General features: G+C 45.8%; 1 protein-coding gene across 1 annotated transcript in view; it reads left to right on the top strand.

The window, feature by feature from the left end:
• LOC144600703 (cathepsin O-like) overlaps positions 1-17,015 on the top strand; it is a 29,053-nt gene extending 12,038 nt beyond the window's left edge. The window contains exons 3-8 of the mRNA XM_078412613.1: positions 27-163; positions 3,909-4,076; positions 6,605-6,726; positions 10,190-10,353; positions 13,609-13,701; positions 15,453-17,015. Of these exons, the coding sequence (XP_078268739.1) occupies positions 27-163; positions 3,909-4,076; positions 6,605-6,726; positions 10,190-10,353; positions 13,609-13,701; positions 15,453-15,487 (719 nt within the window). The 3' untranslated portion in view covers positions 15,488-17,015. The remainder of the gene's footprint in view (positions 1-26; positions 164-3,908; positions 4,077-6,604; positions 6,727-10,189; positions 10,354-13,608; positions 13,702-15,452) is intronic.
• Positions 17,016-19,951: the final 2,936 nt, after the last annotated feature.

Raw genomic sequence — 19,951 nt, 5'->3', positions numbered from 1 at the left:
AATCTTTTTGACAATTAAATCTGCAGCAACATATTTGGGTTCAAGACCTGCACACCTTCAGAACTTCATGTCGTTTCCAGAGGACACCGAGACACCAGCATTACCAGCAAAATTTGACTGGAGGGACAAGGGGGTCGTTACACCTGTACGAAATCAGAAAACGGTAAGTTTCTTTTTGATGATGATGATACTTTATTGTCACCTGCACCTGGGTGCAGTGAAATTCTGTCTTTATGCAAAGGAGATAACAGAATCGCCACAAAGGCTCCGACTAAGTTACAAAAAGTACTTAACCCTTCTTCTTTCCCCAAAGCCGGGTGCCCCTTTGTTCTCCAGGCCCCCGCCCCACTGGTGTCGTGGTACACCAGTCATTGAAAGTAGGCATGCAGGTGCAGCAGGCAGTGAAGAAAGCGAATGGTATGTTGGCATTCATAGCGAGGGGATTTGAGTATAGGAGCAGGGAGGTTCTGCTGCAGTTGTACAGGGCATTGGTGAGACCGCACCTGGAGTATTGCGTACAGTTTTGGTCTCCTAATCTGAGGAAAGACATTCTTGCCATAGAGGGAGTACAGAGAAGGTTCACCAGATTGATTCCTGGGATGGCAGGACTTTCATATGAAGAAAGACTGGATAGACTCGGCTTGTACTCGCTGCAATTTAGAAGATTGAGGGAGGATCTTATAGAAACTTACAAAATTCTTAAGGGGTTGGACAGGCTAGATGCAGGAAGATTGTTCCCGATGTTGGGGAAGTCCAGAACAATTGGTCACAGTTTAAGGATAAGGGGGAAGTCTTTTAGGACCGAGATGAGAACGTTTTTTTACACACAGAGAGTGGTGAATCTGTAGAATTCTCTGCCACAGAAGGTAGTTGAGGCCAGTTCTTTGGGTATATTTAAGAGGGAGTTAGATGTGGCCCTTGCGGCTAAAGGGATCAGGGGGTCTGGAGAGAAGGCAGGTATAGGATACTGAGTTGGATGATCAGCCATGATCATATTGAATGGCGGTGCAGGCTCGAAGGGCCGAATGCCCTACTCCTGCACCTATTTTCTATGTTTCTATGTCCCCCTTTGCTCTCGGCAGAGTGGCCCATCCACCTCGGCCCGACTCCGACCTCGACCTGACTCGCTCCGACAAGGCTCCAACCTTGTCCAACTCTCCCACCTTGGCCCGATCATCCGATCTCGAGGCTCCGACTCCCACCTCGGCCCCACTCTCCCACCATGAGGTTCCGACTCTCCAGCCTTAGTCCGATTGTCCGATATCGAGGCTCCGACTCTCCTACCTCGGCCTTACTCTCCCACCTCGGCCTCACTCTCCCACCTCGGCCTTATTCTCCCACCTCGGCCTCACTCTCCCACCTCGGCCTCACTCTCCCACCTCGGCCTTACTCTCCCACCTCTGCCTGCCTCACTCTCCCACCTCAGCCTTACTCCCCCACCTCGGCCTTACTCCCCCAACTCGGCCTTACTCTCCCACCTCGGCCTTACTCTCCCACCTCGGTCTCACTCTCCCACCACGAGGCTCCAACTCTCCCACCTCGAGGCTCCAACTCTCCAACCTTGGCCCGATTGTCCGATCTCAAGTCTCCGACTCTCCCACCTCGGTCTCACTCTCCCACCACGAGGCTCCGCCTCTCCAGCCTTGGCCCGATTGTCCGATCTCAAGGCTCCGACTCTCCTACCTCGGCCTTACTCTCCCACCTCGGCCTTACTCTCCCACCTCGGCCTTACTCTCCCACCTCGGCCTTACTCTCCCACCTCGGCCTTACTCTCCCACCTCGGCCTTACTCTCCCACCTCGGCCTCACTCTCCCACCTCGGCCTTACTCTCCCACCTCGGCCTTACTCTCCCACCTCGGCCTCACTCTCCCACCTTGGCCCGATTGTCCAATCTCAAGGCTCTGACTCTCCCACCTCGGCCTTACTCTCCCACCACGAGGCTCCGCCTCTCCAGCCTTGGCCCGATTGTCCGATCTCAAGGCTCCGACTCTCCTACCTCGGCCTTACTCTCCCACCTCGGCCTTACTCTCCCACCTCAAGGCTCCGACTCTCCCAACTCGGCCCTGTTCCGTAGCTTGGACTCCAACCACCGGGATTCAACCCCGCAATATGCCTGCCTCTCCATAGACTGCGGTACCTTGTGGGAGCCCTTTTAACTTTAAGGTTGCTGGTACCAAGATTAGATGAGTACTAACATTTCCATTAATGAAGAGCCATTTCAATAATATTGCTCTTAGATGCATTGGGAAGTTTTTTGGAGAAACCGGAAATGAACCTAGCGAAATCCCAAGGCATTATCTTTCAGTTCATAAAGCTATTTTGATGTTGGTCATGCCAAATCTATGTCAATCATTGCTGCACCTCAGTGTAATGCAGTGATAGCTCTGTGCCCGCCATTATTGTGCATCAGCGTTAGAACTTGAAAGACTGTGTGTTCCAGCATTGCACCCATTTTGTTGCCAATGTGCGCAGATGGAACTCTTGGGATAGTTGGGCCGAAGGGCCTGTTTCCATGCTGTATGACTCTATAACGCAATGGTACCCACCCCAATTGTACCACATTGTTGCAGACCTGGGCCCACCAAGTGGTAGTATAATGCCTGGTCTAAAGGTGTGTGTGGACTTGGGCCTGGATTCATATTGAGAAGATAAGACTGAGCCAAACATGGGTCATGGGTCGATATCCCCCGAGCTGCTCATTTCTGGCTCAAAGGCTGCAATCCTGGTCTGGACCGAAACAATAGATGGACCCGAATCCCAGTATCACACGAGCCAAAGTAACCTGGATGAAGGAGGAAACCAAGTCACAGGACGAATGTGCAGACTATGCGGACAGGACCCAAGGTTAGGATTGAGCCCAGATGGGCAGCACGATGGCACAGTGGTAGAGTTGCTGCTTCACAGCAGAGACTCAGGTTCGATCCTGACTACACGTGCTGTCTGTACGGAGTTTGTACGTTCTCCCCTTGACCTGCGTGGGTTTTCTCTGGGATCTCCGGTTTCCTCCCACACTCCAATGAAGTACAGCTTTGTAGGTTCATTGGCTTGATATAATTGTACGGTAAATGATCAATGGTCGGTGTGGGCCGAAGGGCCTGTTTCCGCTCTGTATCTCTAAACTAAATTAAACTAAATCTCTGGTACTGCAAGGCAGGGACTCTATTAGCTTTGCCACTGTACTAACCGATAACAGGGTTACAAGCTGTAATGGAGCTGGTGGCACGGAGTGCTTCATGAATGCCCAGTTCTGAGATGCCAGTTGTGTTCTGAATCTCTCTCCTTTAGCACATAGCACGACGAAAGGTCCTTAGTGCAAAGCAAGGATGTCATTTCCAATAGTCTTCAGATATCCATGAGGAGGGCTTTATTGAAAACATTTCTGCTGCATCCAAGCGGCTGTCCTGTGGTAATGTAGCCTATTCTAACGTTACAGTTTCAGGCATGAAAATCCAGCAGAAAAATTAAAAATAGAATTTAAGCCAAGAAAGAGGCTTCTTAACGCCAGAAAATGTAATAGATCGGAGGATTGGAAGCACATTGAGAACTCAGGGGAATGCACATACAGTACCCACCAAGTAATAATATAATGCAATATGGTCTGAAACTACACTATGTAGACCTGGGTCTAGATTCATATTGAGAAGGACTGGACTCAACATGGCTCCTGGGTCTCTAGCCTCTGAATCTAGACCGAGGAGATAGATGTTCTTCCATAAAGGGGATTAATAATCATCTAATGGTTTTATTCTGGTCGACTGATCATTATTGGGAACTCTGAATACATTTCCAGGATATCTTATTTTTAAAATGAATGTTCCAGATGTAAAAAAAATCTGACTTTGTATGGACTTTGATGTTGGAGAAAGGAAGTGTGATTTGGACTAATTTCTGATTGGTTTGTGCTCTAGTGTGGGGGATGCTGGGCCTTCAGTGTGGTGGAGAGTATTGAATCCTCGCTCGCAATTAAAAGTGGACAACTGGAAATGCTGAGTGCTCAAGAAGTTATAGATTGTTCTTACAGGGATGCTGGTTGTCGTGGTGGCTCACCAATCAGTGCCCTGAGGTGGCTAAATCAGGTTGGTAAAACAATATTGAAGAAATTTAAGACTGCTTGTAATAAATTGATGAAAATGACCCACAAAGGCAGAAGTCAGCTAATCTATTAAGCATAAGATAGACACAAAAAGCTGGAGTAACTCAGTGGGACAGGCAGCATCTCTGGAGAGAAGGAATGGCTGACGTATTGGGTTGACACCCTTCAGACTGAAAGTCAGTCATGGGAGCATGTTGCAACAATCTTCCTGGCTACAGAATCATAACCAAATACATCCAGATCTATTTCCACTGCTTTTTCTCCACCGTCTCTTTGTCAGAATCAAGTGAATTTTTGCAATGATCTCCTCCAGCAGTCCAGGTTCTGCCGAGAACTTCCTGCAGTCTCAGTGAAGGCTGAATGAGACTTTGGCAAGAGACAGTGAGTCTTGAGTTAGGTGAGAATTGAGTGGTTAGATGCATTGGTTGTCATTAAAAGAGAAATGTCAAATCTGGGGTTCAATTTGGTTAATTTTGGCAGAGAAAATTTGGTGAAAGAGGTACTTTCCAGTGAAATCATTTTGACTTAGAAAATTAAAGGCTCAACAGCAAGGCCAGGAAAAGAATGTTTATATTTGTGAGAGGGCTGTGGTAGGGACAATAGACATCAGACAATAGGTGCAGGAGTAGGCCATTCGGCCCTTCGAGCCAGCACCGCCATTCAATGTGATCATGGCTGATCATTCTCAATCAGTACCCCGTTCCTGCCTTCTCCCCATACCCCCTGACCCCGATATCCTTAAGACCTCTATCTAGCTCTCTCTTGAATGCATTCAGAGAATTGGCCTCACTGCCTTCTGAGGCAGAGAATTCCACAGATTTACAACTCTCTGACTGAAAAAGGTTTTCCTCATCTCCGTTCTAAATGGCCTACCGCTTATTCTTAAACTGTGGCCCCTTGTTCTGGACTCCCCCAACATTGGGAACATTTTTCCTGCCTCTAACGTGTTCAACGCCTTAATAATCTTATACGTTTCGATAAGATCCCCTCTCATCCTTCTAAATTCCAGTGTATGCAAGCCTAGTCGCTCCAGTCTTTCAACATACGACAGTCCCGCCATTCCTGGAATTAACCTAGTAAACCTATGCTGCATGCTCTCAATAGCAAGAATATCCTTCCTCAAATTTGGAAACCAAAACTGCACACAGTACTCCAGGTGCGGTCTCGCTAGGGCCCTGTACAACTGCCGAAGAACCTCTTTGCTCCTATACTATATTTAAGAGGGAGTTAGATGTGGCCCTTTTTGCTAAAGGGATCAGGGGGTATGGAGAGAAGGCAGGTACAGGCTACTGAGCTGGATGATCAGCCATGATCATATTGAATGGCGGTGCAGGCTCGAAGGGCCGAATGGCCTACTCCTGCACCTATTTTCTATGTTTCTATGTCTATGTTTCTATACTCAACTCCTCTTGTTATGAAGGCCAACATTCCATTGGCTTTCTTCACTGCCTGCTGTACCTGCATGCTTACTTTCAGTGACTGATGCACTGGGACACCCAGATCTCGTTGTACGTCCCCTTTTCCTAACTTGACACTTGAGGGAGTCAGGAGGTGGGGAGGTTTAGTGAGAAGAAGAAACTGAATTATATGGCTTTGGATAAATAGCATATCTTGTGTGTTCATATTTCCACCTTTGGATAAAATAATACAAACCAGCTCACCCTTGTTTACGAATATACGTTAAATGGTATGGTATGTTGGCATTCATAGCAAGAGGATTTGAGTTTAGGAGCAGGGAGGTTCTACTGCAGTTGTACAGGGCATTGGTGAGACCGCACCTGGAGTATTGTGTGCAGTTTTGGTCTCCTAATCTGAGGAAAGATGTTCTTGCCTTAGAGGGAGTACAGAGAAGGTTCACCAGATTGATCCCTGGGATGGCGGGACTTTCATATGAAGAAAGACTGGATAGACTAGGCTTGTACTCGCTGGAATTTAGAAGACTGAGGGGGGATCTTATAGAAACATATAAAATTCTTAAGGGGTTGGAGAGGCTAGATGCGGGAAGATTGTTCCCGATGTTGGGGAGGTCTAGAACCAGGGGTCACAGCTTAAGGATAAGGGGGAAGTCTTTTAGGACCGAGATGAGAAAACATTTCTTCACACAGAGAGTGGTGAGTCTGTGGAATTCTCTGCCACAGAAGGTAGTTGAGGCCAGTTCATTGGCTATATTTAAGAGGGAGTTAGATGTGGCCCTTGTGGCTAAAGGGATCAGGGGGTATGGACAGAAGGCAGGTACAGGTTACTGAGCTGGATGATCAGCCATGATCATATTGAATGGCGGTGCATGCTCGAAGGGCCGAATGGCCTACTCCTGCACCTATTTTCTATGTTTCTATGTTTCTAAATCCTTAATGAGAATCTATATGGCATAGGTTTATTGTATTTAAATATTTTCATGGACACAGCCTATTTAAGATTGCCCTATTCAAAATAACTTTAGTTCCAACAATTTTGTGGTCTTGAACCTGCTGTTTCGATCCATTACTTGTATATGCACATTTTCTTTTACAGAGTAAAACAAAGTTGGTGGAAGAGTCATCTTATCCCTTCAATGCAAAAACTGGAATGTGCCATTATTTTCCAAAGTCCACATTTGGTGTTTCAATCAGAAGCTATAAGGCATTCAGCTTCAGGTAATCTTAGTTCCTTTAGTTCATTAGGTCTTGCAGTTTGAAATGACTGGAATTGAATACCATAACTTATTTGCTGTCAACCCAGTATCGCAAATTGTGCCATGAAAGTAATGCGTTTGATATCACCAAATTGCTTTAGCATGTAGCTTGAATAATGCATTAATGCAATCAATGAGACTCATTGGTCAACTTTCTCCTATGGGGGTCTTTTTGACAATTCTCAAGTAAATCCGCACCTCCACTCTCTTTCACTGCCCCCATCCCGCCATGTACCTCACTCTTCCACTATTTCCCACCATCCCTGTCACCTTGCCTCTGCCCCACCCCCATATGCTTCCCTAGACTCACATTTCCTTTTATCCCCCTCTCTCCCCTCCCCCTGTTCCTTTCCACCCATATCTGTCTCTCCGGCCTTAAATTTCATTTATCTTCATATCTAACACCCTTTGTCTTCTTTTCCCCGAGATACACAGAGTCTCTTGCCCAGACTAGGTGAATCAAGGACTAGAGGGCAGGTTTAAGGTGAAGGGGGAAAAGATTTAATAGGAATCTGAGGGGTAACTTTTTCACACAAAGGGCGGTGGGTGTATGGAACAAGCTGCCGGAGAGGAGGTAGTTGAGGCTGGGACTATCCCAACTATAACGGCCAGCTTCTCGTCTATCAAATTAGCTCCCAAGCTGCCGCTAACACAGATTAGGTGGAACGAAAGTTTCTGACATAATAACAGAGACCTCCACGACGTTTAAAATGGTTAGTCATTTATTTGAAGTTGCAATGTAACATATTGGCATATCTCTTGTCATCGACTTGTTATTGATTCGCTTGGTAAAAAATCTACATCCTACCCCAATCTATGCAATTGATACGAACTGCCAGATCTATCTTCGGCAGAGATTTCTCACTGATCTTCTTGTCAGTAAGTTCTTCCACCGATTACATATCGGCTGCTGGTTCTTGGCTGTTCCTCTATCAGCTCTTTCTTCTCTTGAACTGCCGAACACGTCGAAGCTGGACGTTCTCTGACTCCACCCAGCCCACCTAGCATTAACCTCTTAGTGTCCAAAATATAGCACAATACAAAGTAATATAATAATAATATGCAAAAAAAACTAATAAACCCAAAATGGCTCCTTCACCAACATTTAGGAAACAGTTAGACAGGTACATGGATAGGACAGGTTTGGAGGGATATGCACCAAACGCGGGCAGGCGGGACATTTTGGCTGGTGTGGGCAAGTTGGGCCAAAGGACCTGTTTCCACACTGTATCACTCTACGACCTCTAGCCTTTGTCACCATCTCCACCATCTGCCAATCACCCCCTCCCCCTCCATCACCTGGATCCACCTATCATTTGCCCAGGCACAAATTGCTGGTGTAACTCAGCGGGTTAGGTAGCATCTCTGGAGGGAATGGGCAGGGGACATTTCAGGTCGCGATCCTTCAGTCTGAAATAGGATCCCAACCTGAAATGTCCCCTGTCCCCTCCCTCCAGAGAGGTTGCCTGACCTGTTTTGTTTGCTCAACATTCCAGCACCTGCGGTTTCGTGTTGAGACACGAAATGCTCATGCATTTATGAGCATTTTCTCATAAATGCTCAGTTTGGCTTTCCTTACCCACTGCACTCCGTGTTTCGTCCCAGCCTCAAACATGAACTAAAAAGCTGAACCTCACCTGTACAGGTGAGGTGGAAGTGACTGCCATGAGCATCAAAGCAGCATGTGACCAGGTGTTGCATCGTGAGCCCGAGTCAAACAAAAGGAAGTGAACATCTTCAATGGTTGCAGTTTGTACCACTCAAAGAAGACAACGGTTGAGGTTGGCAGAGGCAGTCAGCCTCGTTCATCAGTGCTGGAGTTTCTCAACGTAGTATCCTAGCTCAACCATCTTCCATGAAAATCAACTGTCGGTGTTGGCAAGTTGATGCCTGCTAACGTCAGCTTTACCAGGATACCTTAATACTATACGTGGTCAAATGGCTCTTTAAATATCCAGCCAAACACAGAATATAGGTACTCATTGGGCTCTTCTCCCATGCCATTATCAAGCACAGCGTAGAGCAGCCTTGAAAGCTAGCAATCCATGAACCACTCTGTTATTTGCAGTGTACGTTGTTGGCATTGTAATAACAGTACACGTGCGCACACACACACACATCCCTCAATCTCCTTAGACCTTACTGCTTCTGTCTTTTCAACATTGTTGATGGATAACTTCATGTTTGCCTACTTTGCAATCTATCTGCATATTTTTCACCATTCATTTAATATATTAAAGTGTATTTAAAACAGAAAGGGTACAAAATCGTGAGAGGAATAGGTTGGGGAGATACACAGAGCCTCTTGCCCAGAGTAGGGGAATTAAGAACCAGAGGACATATGTCATAAGATGAGGGGGGAAAGATTTAATAGGAACCTGAGAGATAACTTTTTCACACAGAGGGTGTGAAACGAGAATTTTGCCTGTACAGACGAGAGGGGTTCACCGATGGGCTGAACGCTGTGGACAGAGCTGACAGGCGGACGGAGAGAGAGAGAGAGACAGAGAGAGAGAGAGAGAGTGAGAGGTGTGTGCTGCTGTAAACCGGACCCCGCGCATACCAAGAAGAGCATTGGTTTCTCTCGCCAATAAAACTGATTTGTGACTGATTTGTGATTTGTTCATCCTCGTCAACCTTTTTCACCATCTGCTTGTCAAATTCTAGCAAATTCAGCCTTTTCCGCTTGAAAGGAAACAAACCCAGTCTATCCAACCTCTCGTCTCAACTTAACTTATCTGCTCCATTTCTGCAGCAATTCCTGTGGTCCACTGTTAGTCACTGGCATCCAAACATAAAACTCCCCCTCCCACTCCCAGTCTGACCTTTCTGTCATGGGCCTCCTCCAGTGCCATAGTGAGGCCCACCCGGAAATTGAAGGAACAGCACCTCATATTTCGCTTGGGCAGCTTGCAGCCCAATGTTATGAACATTGACTTCTACAAATTTAGATAGTTCCTCTGTCCCTCTCTTCTCCCCCCCTCCCCCTTCCCAGTTCTCCCTCTAACTTCCTGTCTCCACCTATATCCTTCCTTTGTCCCGCCCCCTGACATCAGTCTGAAGAAGGGTTTCGACCCAAAACGTCACCCATTCCTACTCTCCTGAGATGCTGCCTGACCTGCTGAGTTACTCCAGCATTTTGTGAATAAATACCTTCGATTTGTACCAGCATCTGCAGTTATTTTCCTACTCGTCAACCTCTGCCGTCTCACTAAAACATTCTAGCACAGAATTGAGGCTGGGATCCAAGTGGGGTGCAGTTGGTTGAGCCGTCTTTTGGATAAAATTATAATCAGTGTCGTTCATTGAGAAGCCTCTGCGTGCTCAGATGACCAGACGAATGTTCATCCTGCAACTTTCATTCACCTAAACTGCAAAGATTTGTTATTTGACAAGCCATTATTGTGAACATTACTGCCACGCAGATACAACGAAGAAGCACTGATGCAGAAACTATTGGAATGGGGACCCCTGGTGGCGTTGGTTGATGCCATCAGTTGGCAGGACTACCTGGGTGGCATTATACAGCACCATTGCTCTCATGAAGAACCCAATCATGCAGTCGTCATTACTGGTTATGACAAAACAGGTACGTGGGATGCAATTACGTAACCAAAATTCATATAGTTCAGTTTAGTTTAGAGATGCAGCGCAGAAACAGAACCTTCAGCCCACAGAGTCCACATCGACCAGCAATCCCCGCACATTAACACTACCCTACAGACACGAGGGACAATTTAAACTTACACCAAGCCAATTAGCCTACTAGCCTGTACGTCTTTGGAGTGTGGGAGGAAACCGAAGATCTCGGGGGGAAAAACCCTCGCGGTCAGATAGGGATGTACAAACTCCGTACAGACAGCACCCGTAGCCAGGATCGAACCCGGGTCTCTGGCGCTGTAAGCACTGTAAAGCAGCAACCCTACCACTGCACCACCGTGCTGCCCTGTCACCGATTTAATATGTCACCGATTGAAACACCCAACTTGTTCCCTTCACAAGTTTGTACCACTTGAAATGTAAATTGTATCCTAAATGCAGAGAATCAAATAAATAACTTAGAATAGTGGTGCACATCTGACCATCCAAGATCATTCCAAGGGTCATGCACATGTTATGCCAAACCCCAGATATGGATGTTTTTAGTCACAGTGTTTAGTGTTAGTTTAAAGTTAGCTTTTATCATGACTTTTTAAAAGTAATAGTACATATAGCTTTACAAAATTGATATTAATTTTGATTATTAAATCAAAGCAATATCAGTGGGCTCTGCCTCCCAGTTGCCTTCCTCGTTACTACCCTGGTTGTGCCTCAGATCCTTCTGATCTTGCCAAAAACCTCCATCTACCATGTCCCTTGAAAGAGGCTCTTAAATCTGCTATCGGCCAGGCGATACGAATGATTTTGCAAACGAATAATTTTATCAAAAATAATCTTTCTACAACGAGAAAACGCTGCAGATCGACACAAAATGCTGGAGTAACTCAGCGGGACAGGCAGCATCTCTGGAGAGAAGGAATGGGTGACGTTTGGGGTCGAGATCCTTCTTCAGACTCTTCTTCAGAAAAAGCTGTACTTTTGGAAAGGAGATGAGGAGGAATTTCTGTAGTTAGAGATGGTGAATCTGTGGAGTTTGTTGCCAGTGACGGCTGTGGAGGCCAAGTCATTCGGTATTTTAAAGCGGAGATTGACAGATTCTTGATTAGTAAGAGTGCCAAAGGTTATGGGGAGAAGGCAGGAGAATGGGGTTGAGAGGGAAAGATGGATCAGCTTTTTGTTCTGCTATGTGCTTATCCTTCTCCAGAACATTTTTAATCAATTAAAATAGTTGAAAACATTAGCGACGCAGTGGTGCTGGTTTCCGACGGGCACAATAACGGATGCACCACACACCTCTGTCCTCCACACAGCTGGCAAGCTCCTCTTTTGTCTCTACATATGCGAAAGTTGAAAACATCAATGACGTCCTGCACTTAAGTAGGGGTGCAGCCGCCTTAGTCCTGAAGTCGGACTGATCCCTCCCAGTGGTGTGCCCAGGGTTTAAAGACCCATCGTCATGGTGCCCAAAGGTGCCAGGACCTCGACCAGCCGCTAAGTTCCTGCGGACGTCCGCCGCTGGAAGTATAGGATGTTGGTGTGTGTGCTTTATCATCATTCCTTACAATGCTATGTGCGACAGTGACCGCAACTTCTACTGAAGTGTTGATGGCCTTTGGCCCGTTAGGAGCTCATCTGCCCTTTGACAAGTCTTGTTTTTGGCCCACAGCCCCCTCCTCACCCAGCAAACCAGGTGGGGGAGACGGTTTAGTTTCCGGGGAGCAGGTAGCACGGGATTACATGGTACCCGTGGTGTTGTTCTCCAGAACAACATTAACATTTCGAGTCATGATAGCGAAAGAACTCTCTGCTTTCAATTCTCTGTAACCTTTTTTTTAAATCCAACCCTGGATATCTGTTGGCATCCAGACTTCCTTGGACTTGGTGGCCTTGCCTTTAATAATAATAATAATAATGCATTACATTTGTATAGCGCTTTTCTAAACACTCAAAGACGCTTTACAGGGTTTACTAAAACATAGAAAAAAATAAACAGATAAATAAGTAAACGAACAGAAAAGGAAAAATAAGGTGAGGTGACGGTAAAGTGAGAAACACTGTGGCCCTGAACTGCATTTCTTTTTTGAGTGACTCGTACTGGTCACATGTAGACTTACTTTGCAAGTAGTATAAGAAGGGTCTCGACCCGAAACGTCACCCATTCCTTCTCTCCTGAGATGCTGCCTGACCTGCTGAGTTACTCCAGCATTTTGTGAATAAAAACCTTACTTGCAAGTAGCTGTTTCCCAGTTACTTTCCTCAATTTAGGATTTTTAATCCAGGTGTGCCCTTATCCTTCTCCAGAACAACATTACAATTTAGCTTTTTGGTTCCTTTCTGCGAAATGCCCCCTTATTGAGGCTCCCTCCATTTTCCTGGCAATATTCTCTAAGGTTAGGTCCAAGACCACACCTCCTATGGTAGAACTATCTATCTACTGGCTCAAAAAGCTCTGCTGGCTATACTTTAAAAAGTCAATCCCTTCAAAGCCTTTCATGCTAAGGCAATCTCTTACAAATTCTTTACTATTTGGTTTCTGATGGATACATTTACTCTTTCTGCTATGTATTTTTATTTGCAGAATAATAATTAATAGTGCAGAATAATAATAATAATATTGCACATATTTTTATTTGCAGAAATCAAGGGATTTCGGTCTTTTCTGAGCAACAGCTGTCCTTTCTCAGTCTTCACATTCTAAGTCTAAATGTTTAAAGATCACTTTTTAATAACTTAAACATCTAAAGTTCCACATCTGTATTTTAAAAAATAAACATGGTCACTTTTTGTCCATCATTTCTTTAATTTCCATTTTACACTGCATTGTAACCCACATTCATATTCCTACAAATGACTATGCATTTTGCTACACTATTTTCAAGCAGTATGTTTACTTGTACAATATGGTTACAAAAAAAATAACATTATTTCCTACTAGCCTACATTACAATTTAACATCCTATTAATATCAAATTTTCAAGGAAATGACTCAAAAGGGCCTAATATCAACTGAGCACAAACTAGGAGCATAAAGATATAAATCTAATTAATTTTCTATCTTTGACAACTTGAATAGTTCCATTCTGAAGTTAAAGACAGAATAAGCATTAACTTCTTATACAATCTAAGTGATGGTTCTGTGTTTGATCAGTCATGGAGAGGTTGATACCAACGTATTAATGTTCTGTGAAACTAAATGGTCTAATATGATATAAAATTGATATATTTCCTTCGTTTTTGGATTCAGGTGATATCCCATACTGGATAGTAAGAAACTCATGGGGAGTCGAATGGGGAATTAATGGCTATGTATACATCAAAATGGGAAGAAATGTTTGTGGTAAGTTCTCTATGCCGTTCATTTTACGAGTTATCATTCATTCTGGGAATATGCGTTGATGAATTTTAATGCTCGAGATTGGTTATGCTGTTACACAATATCTTCCTAGTTCCGATATTCAGTGTTGGTTATTCCTGCTTGTTCAGTTGAACAACTGCTGAGAACAAGACCAATTTTCCCCCTTCCACGACATTAAACGTACATAATAACATTTCATTGGTGTTGACTCCCTCTTTTGGATTGCTTTTCAAAATGAAGGAATCCAGACAATGTGGGGGATTGGCTGTGACATGAGAGCGAGAGAAAGAGACAAAGCCCAAACCTCCCCTTTCATTACTGAGCCTGGTGCTTCTTTATGTCACCACATCCATGAATTAAAATCTCTTTCATTTAATGTAGATCTTTGATCTAGCAAAGGAAATTCCACTTATTTAGTAACTGAAGAAGGGTCTCGACCCGTAACGTCACCCATTCCTTCTCTCATGTGATGCTGCCTGTCCCGCTGAGTTACTCCCAACTTTTTGTGTCTATCTTCCGTTGTAAAATAGCATCTGCAGTTCCTTCCTACCCAGTAGTCATAAATTAATTAAACCCACACAACTTTGACTGAGAGACAGGAGTGTCTGTACCACAAACATGGTCTAAAATCTGAACATTGCAGAATCGGGCCTTTCATGGAGTAAAGCTCACTGAACTCACGTTATCCAGTTTTCACACAGGAACAATTCCCGGTTAGCTATTTCAAATATCCTTGCACTTGTGACCTCTGAATTTGCCAGTTAATGCAAACATTAAGTATAGGTATGTTCTTGGAGCTCGTTCAGTGAGCAGCTGCCCTAATTTACTTCATTTTGGCATCCTGAAAGCTGTCAGGAAAGTTCTTTTCTGAAGAATGTTTCCGATCCGACACGTTACCCATATTTTGTCTCCAGGGATAGGGTTGACCCGCTGAGTTACTCCAGCACGTTGTGCCTTTTTTCGGTATAAACCAGCATCTACAATTCCTCCCTACACAGGAAAGTTACTTTCATTCCATTCACATTAGTAATGTAGTAACCCAGTATCTGAGGTGGTGCACAGGCATTCAACGTACTCCGTCATTCAGTTTCAACCCTCGTCCTTCATTCATCCATGGTGAATTCCTGTCCATGAAGGTTTCCTACTACATAGGTCATTCTTAGACAATAGACAATAGGTGTAGGAGGAGGCCATTCGGCCCTTCGAACCAGCATTGCCATTCAATGTGATCATGGGTGATCATTCTCAATCAGTACCCCGTTCCTGCCTTCTCCCCATACCCCCTGACTCCGCTATCCTTAAGAGCTCTATCCAGCTCTCTCTTGAATGCATTCAGAGAATTGGCCTCCACTGCCTTCTGAGGCAGAGAATTCCACAGATTCACAACTCTCTGACTGAAAACGTTTTTCCTCATCTCAGTTCTAAATGGCCTACCCCTTATTCTTAAACTGTGGCCCCTTGTTCTGGACTCCCCCAACATTGGGAACATGTTTCCTGCCTCTAACGTGTCCAACCCCTTAATAATCTATTCCACAGATTCTATTGTGAGCTTGAATTGTCATCGTTTCCTTTTGCTGATGGGGTGAGGGATATTCAATATGTCATCCAAGCAGGTCTCTTCATCATTTTATTTGAGTGGGGGCACAACATCAAAGTAGAGAAATAACAAAAATAAATATTGGAAATTATTATAAATGGAAAATGTTTCTCTGTCTTTCTCTTTGCTTTTCCAGGCGTTGCTGATTCAATTGCAGTGGGGTTTGTGTGAGAAGAAGCTCCTTTGATGTCCATCCCTCCGATGGTCTCTTACCAAGAGATATGAAGGATATTGATGACACTGAGTCTGGGTGGAACAGTGGAGAATCATGCTGGTCAAAGTACTTACCTCCAAAGGAACCCATCCTACTTTCTTTGAGTGGAGGAGATTTTGTGGAGAAGGTTCAGGCAGAGTTGCCTCAGGCAGAATTCCCAGTCACCACTGAGGCCGTTCCATGGAGTTGCCTTGGGCAGAGTTCCCAGTCACCACTGAGGCTGTTCCATGGAGTAGCCTCAGAGAGAATTCCCAGTCGCTACTGAGGCCGTTCCATGGAGTTGCCTTGGGAAGAGTTCCCAGTCACCACGGAGGCTGTTCCATGGAGTTGCCTCGGGGAGAATTCCCAGTCACCACTGAGGCCGTTCCACGGAGTTGGTTTTGGCAGAATTCCCAGTTGCCACTGAGGCTGTTCCATGCCTTTGGACGCAAGAGAATTTCACCTCAAATGTTTGGAACCCTGTCAGAGTTTTTCCTGCAACACCAAAAACACATCAGCTCTCGACACTAGTTTTTGTTCGATACTGCAATTGGGCAAGGTACCTCACGATAGTCCCAGGAAATTTACATCAAGGTGCCTTTATATTGAATTAGTCAGCTATTAATATTTCCGCTTTATGTGCGGGTCTTGGTCTTTCGGAGAAAGGTTATCGTTTAATGACTATCCCCAATTAGTTTAGGTTAGTTTAGAAATACAGCATGGAAACAGGCCCTTTGGCCCGTTTACACTAGTTCTATGTTCTCCCACTCTCTCATCTACTCCCTACACACTGGGGGTGAGTTACAGAGACCAATTAAACTATAAACCCACACATCTCGAAGGGCCGAATGGCCTCCTCCTGCACCTATTGTCTATCTTAGGGATGTGGAAGGAAACCGGAGTCCGGGAGGAAACCCAGATGGTCACAGGGAGAACGTACAAACCCCACACACACAGTGACCTGAATGCTCCATGCGGTATGTTCTGCTGGCAAAAGACCTGAGTCACATTTGGAATCAGACATGGAATGAGTTCAACTGGCAATCAGTGGACAATTATCAGATATTTCTCTGCAGCTCCTTCCTTGGCGAACTTTGTTGCGTCTCTGACGCTATTTGCTAGTTTATAATTCTGCATAGCCAGCAATAAACTCTTTGTGGTGCAGCCTTCACCACTCTCACAAGGTCATCAGGAATAGGATTTGAATTAGGCCATTCGGCCCATCAAGTCTACCCTGCCATTCAATCATGGCTGATCTACCTCACCCTCCTAACCCCATTCTCCTGCCTTCTCCCCATTCTCCTGCCTTCATACAATACTGTGGTGATTTCTGAGAAAATAATTTGTTGCATGACCATGGCATACCCAAATGTTGTGATAATAATGATGTTTATAATAATGTGCTGCTGTTTCCTCGTGGAGGTTGCTGGGAATTTGTTTATCTTTTATCAACAATGTCATTGTTCCCATGGTTCTGACTGCAGAGAATATTTTAATTGGCTGGTTTGGACATTTTTAATAATAATAATAATAAACATTTATTTTATATAGCGCTTTTCCAAATGCTCAAAGACGCTTTACAAAAACAGTCAAGACATAAAAACAAACAAACTGACAAACTGACGGAGAAGCGGCGAACAAATAGCGCCAGCGTCCTCTCACGTCAGGGTCTGGCAGTAGACAATAAAAAACACAAGACACACAATTACAATTTAACACAAATTGGGAGCAGTCCTGTTGCTAAGGGACTTTTAGTAACTTGATGCATGATTTGGCAGCTTAAAGATGAAAAGACCATAACTAGCAAAACGCACTTTGTGGCCCGGATCCAGCTTTTATACGCTGTCGCGGAGTGCCTCATCAAAGTAAGCGGGTCCTTGACGGACTCCATTCCTTTCCAGAGAGGAGTACGTCAAGGCCGCCCATGTCTGGCCAACTGTACACCATCTGCGTGGAACCATTCCTGAGGTTGACGGTTAGTCGGGCAAGGAGGTGGTCCTCTCGGTCTACGCTGATGGCGTGCTCCTGATGGTCACCGATCCCGTCGACCTGCTGAGGATGCGCGAGTGCCAACGGGTCTTCTCAGCCGCCTCCCTCTGCCAGGAACAACTGGAGGAAATGTTTCAGACTCTTGGTGGGTCCCTGGCAGGTGGACTCCCTCCCAGAGGAGATGAGGCCTTGTGCACCATTCACCTCCTCTACCTGGAAGTCTACCAGAGTCCCACAGTGGAGACCTGGCTGGCATACTGGCAGGAGCTAGAAACGGAAGTCATTTACCGGTTGGGGTGTTGGTTGGGTCTCCTCAGGGTGCTTTCCTACCGGGGCAGGGTGTGCCATGGTCATACATCGTGGAACTGGGGCGGAGGGTATTACACCGAGGAATGCCATGCAACCTGTCTCTGTGCCGGTTCACAGACTCGCCACTTTTGCGGGCTGGATCAGTCTGAAGAAGGGCCTCGAGCCGAAACGTCACCCATTCCTTCTCTCCTGAGATGCTGCCTGACCTGCTGAGTTACTCCAGCATTTTGTGAATAAATAGCCTGTGTTCCACGTGTACATACGGAGTGTGTGAGGTTGCAGCTCCAGTTCCAATATCTGAAGGAGCTGCTCCTTGCCTTCTGGCTGCACTTCTCACCCACCATCCTCATCTTTGGACACCCTGTGCGTAGGGGAGAGGGTAGGGTCGAGAATGTCGTGGTTGGGTTGCTCCTGGGCCTGGCCATCCGCGAGTCACGGCGCCAGGCAGAAGTGGGCTCTGCCCGAGCCAGCTGCCTGCGCCTTGTCCAAAGTTACGCCCGTGCCCGGGTGGTACTTGAGAGGGAATACACCCAGTCCACGGGTACCCTAGGGGATTTCCGGGATGCCGATTTTCTGGCAACTGGTGGTCTGGCATCTCCTTTAATCTGGGCTAAAATATGAGAGCACATTTCAAATTCCCCCCCCCCCCCAGAAAACGTGGCAACTCGGCCGGGTGACGCAGCCGATCTCAACCCCATCGGGACATCTGCGGCCGATCAGTGGATTGAATTTGCCCCTTGCAACCGGGGCTCTGGAACCCCGGCCCGAGCCGGTAGATCTGTTCCCATAGCCAACTTCCGTGGCCAACTTTAGACAATAGACAATAGGTGCAGTAGTAGGCCATTCAGCCCTTCGAGCCAGCACCGCCATTCAATGCGATCATGGCTGATCACTCTCAATCAGTACCCCGTTCCTGCCTTCTCCCCATACCCCCTCACTCCGCTATCCTTAAGAGCTCTATCCAGCTCTCTCTTGAAAGCATCCAATGAACTGGCCTCCACTGCCTTCCGAGGCAGAGAATTCCACACCTTCACCACTCTGACTGAAAAAGTTCTTCCTCATCTCCGTTCTAAATGGCCTACCCCTTATTCTTAAACTGTGTCCCCTTGTTCTGGACTCCCCCAACATTGGGAACATGTTTCCTGCCTCTAATGTGTCCAATCCCCTAATTATCTTATATGTTTCAATAAGATCCCCCCTCATCCTTCTAAATTCCAGTGTATACAAGCCTAATTGCTCCAGCCTTTCAACATACGACAGTCCCGCCATTCCGGGAATTAACCTAGTGAACCTACGCTGCACGCCCTCAATAGCAAGAATATCCTTCCTCAAATTTGGAGACCAAAACTGCACACAGTACTCCAGGTGCGGTCTCACCAGGGCCCGGTACAACTGTAGAATGACCTCTTTGCTCCTATACTCAACTCCTCTTGTTATGAAGGCCAACATTCCATTGGCTTTCTTCACTGCCTGCTGTACCTGCATGCTTCCTTTCAGTGACTGATGCACTAGGACACCCAGATCTCGTTGAACATCCCCTCTTCCTAACTTGACACCATTCAGATAATAATCTGCCTTTCTATTCTTACTTCCAAAGTGAATAACCTCACACTTATCTACATTAAACTGCATCTGCCGTGTATCCGCCCACTCGCACAACCTGTCCAAGTCACCCTGCAGCCTTATTGCATCTTCCTCACAATTCACACTACCCCCCAGCTTAGTATCATCTGCAAATTTGCTAATGGTACTTTTAATCCCTTCATCTAAGTCATTAATGTATATCGTAAATAGCTGGGGTCCCAGCACCGAACCTTGCGGTACCCCACTGGTCACTGCCTGCCATTCCGAAAGGGACCCATTTATCCCCACTCTTTGCTTTCTGTCTGTCAACCAATTTTCTATCCATGTCAGTACCCTACCCCCAATACCATGTGCTCTAATTTTGCCCACTAATCTCCTATGTGGGACCTTGTCGAAGGCTTTCTGAAAGTCGAGGTACACCACATCCACCGACTCTTCCCTGTCAATTTTCCTAGTTACATCCTCAAAAAATTCCAGTAGATTTGTCAAGCATGATTTCCCCTTCGTAAATCCATGCTGACTCGGAATGATCCTGTTACTGCTATCCAAATGCTCAGCAA

The sequence above is a fragment of the Rhinoraja longicauda genome, chromosome 1 (genome assembly GCF_053455715.1).
Source record: "Rhinoraja longicauda isolate Sanriku21f chromosome 1, sRhiLon1.1, whole genome shotgun sequence".
Lineage (NCBI taxonomy): Eukaryota > Metazoa > Chordata > Chondrichthyes > Rajiformes > Arhynchobatidae > Rhinoraja > Rhinoraja longicauda.
The sequence above is the reverse complement of the archived record's forward strand: the minus strand, read 5'-3'. Positions and strand labels throughout refer to the sequence as shown.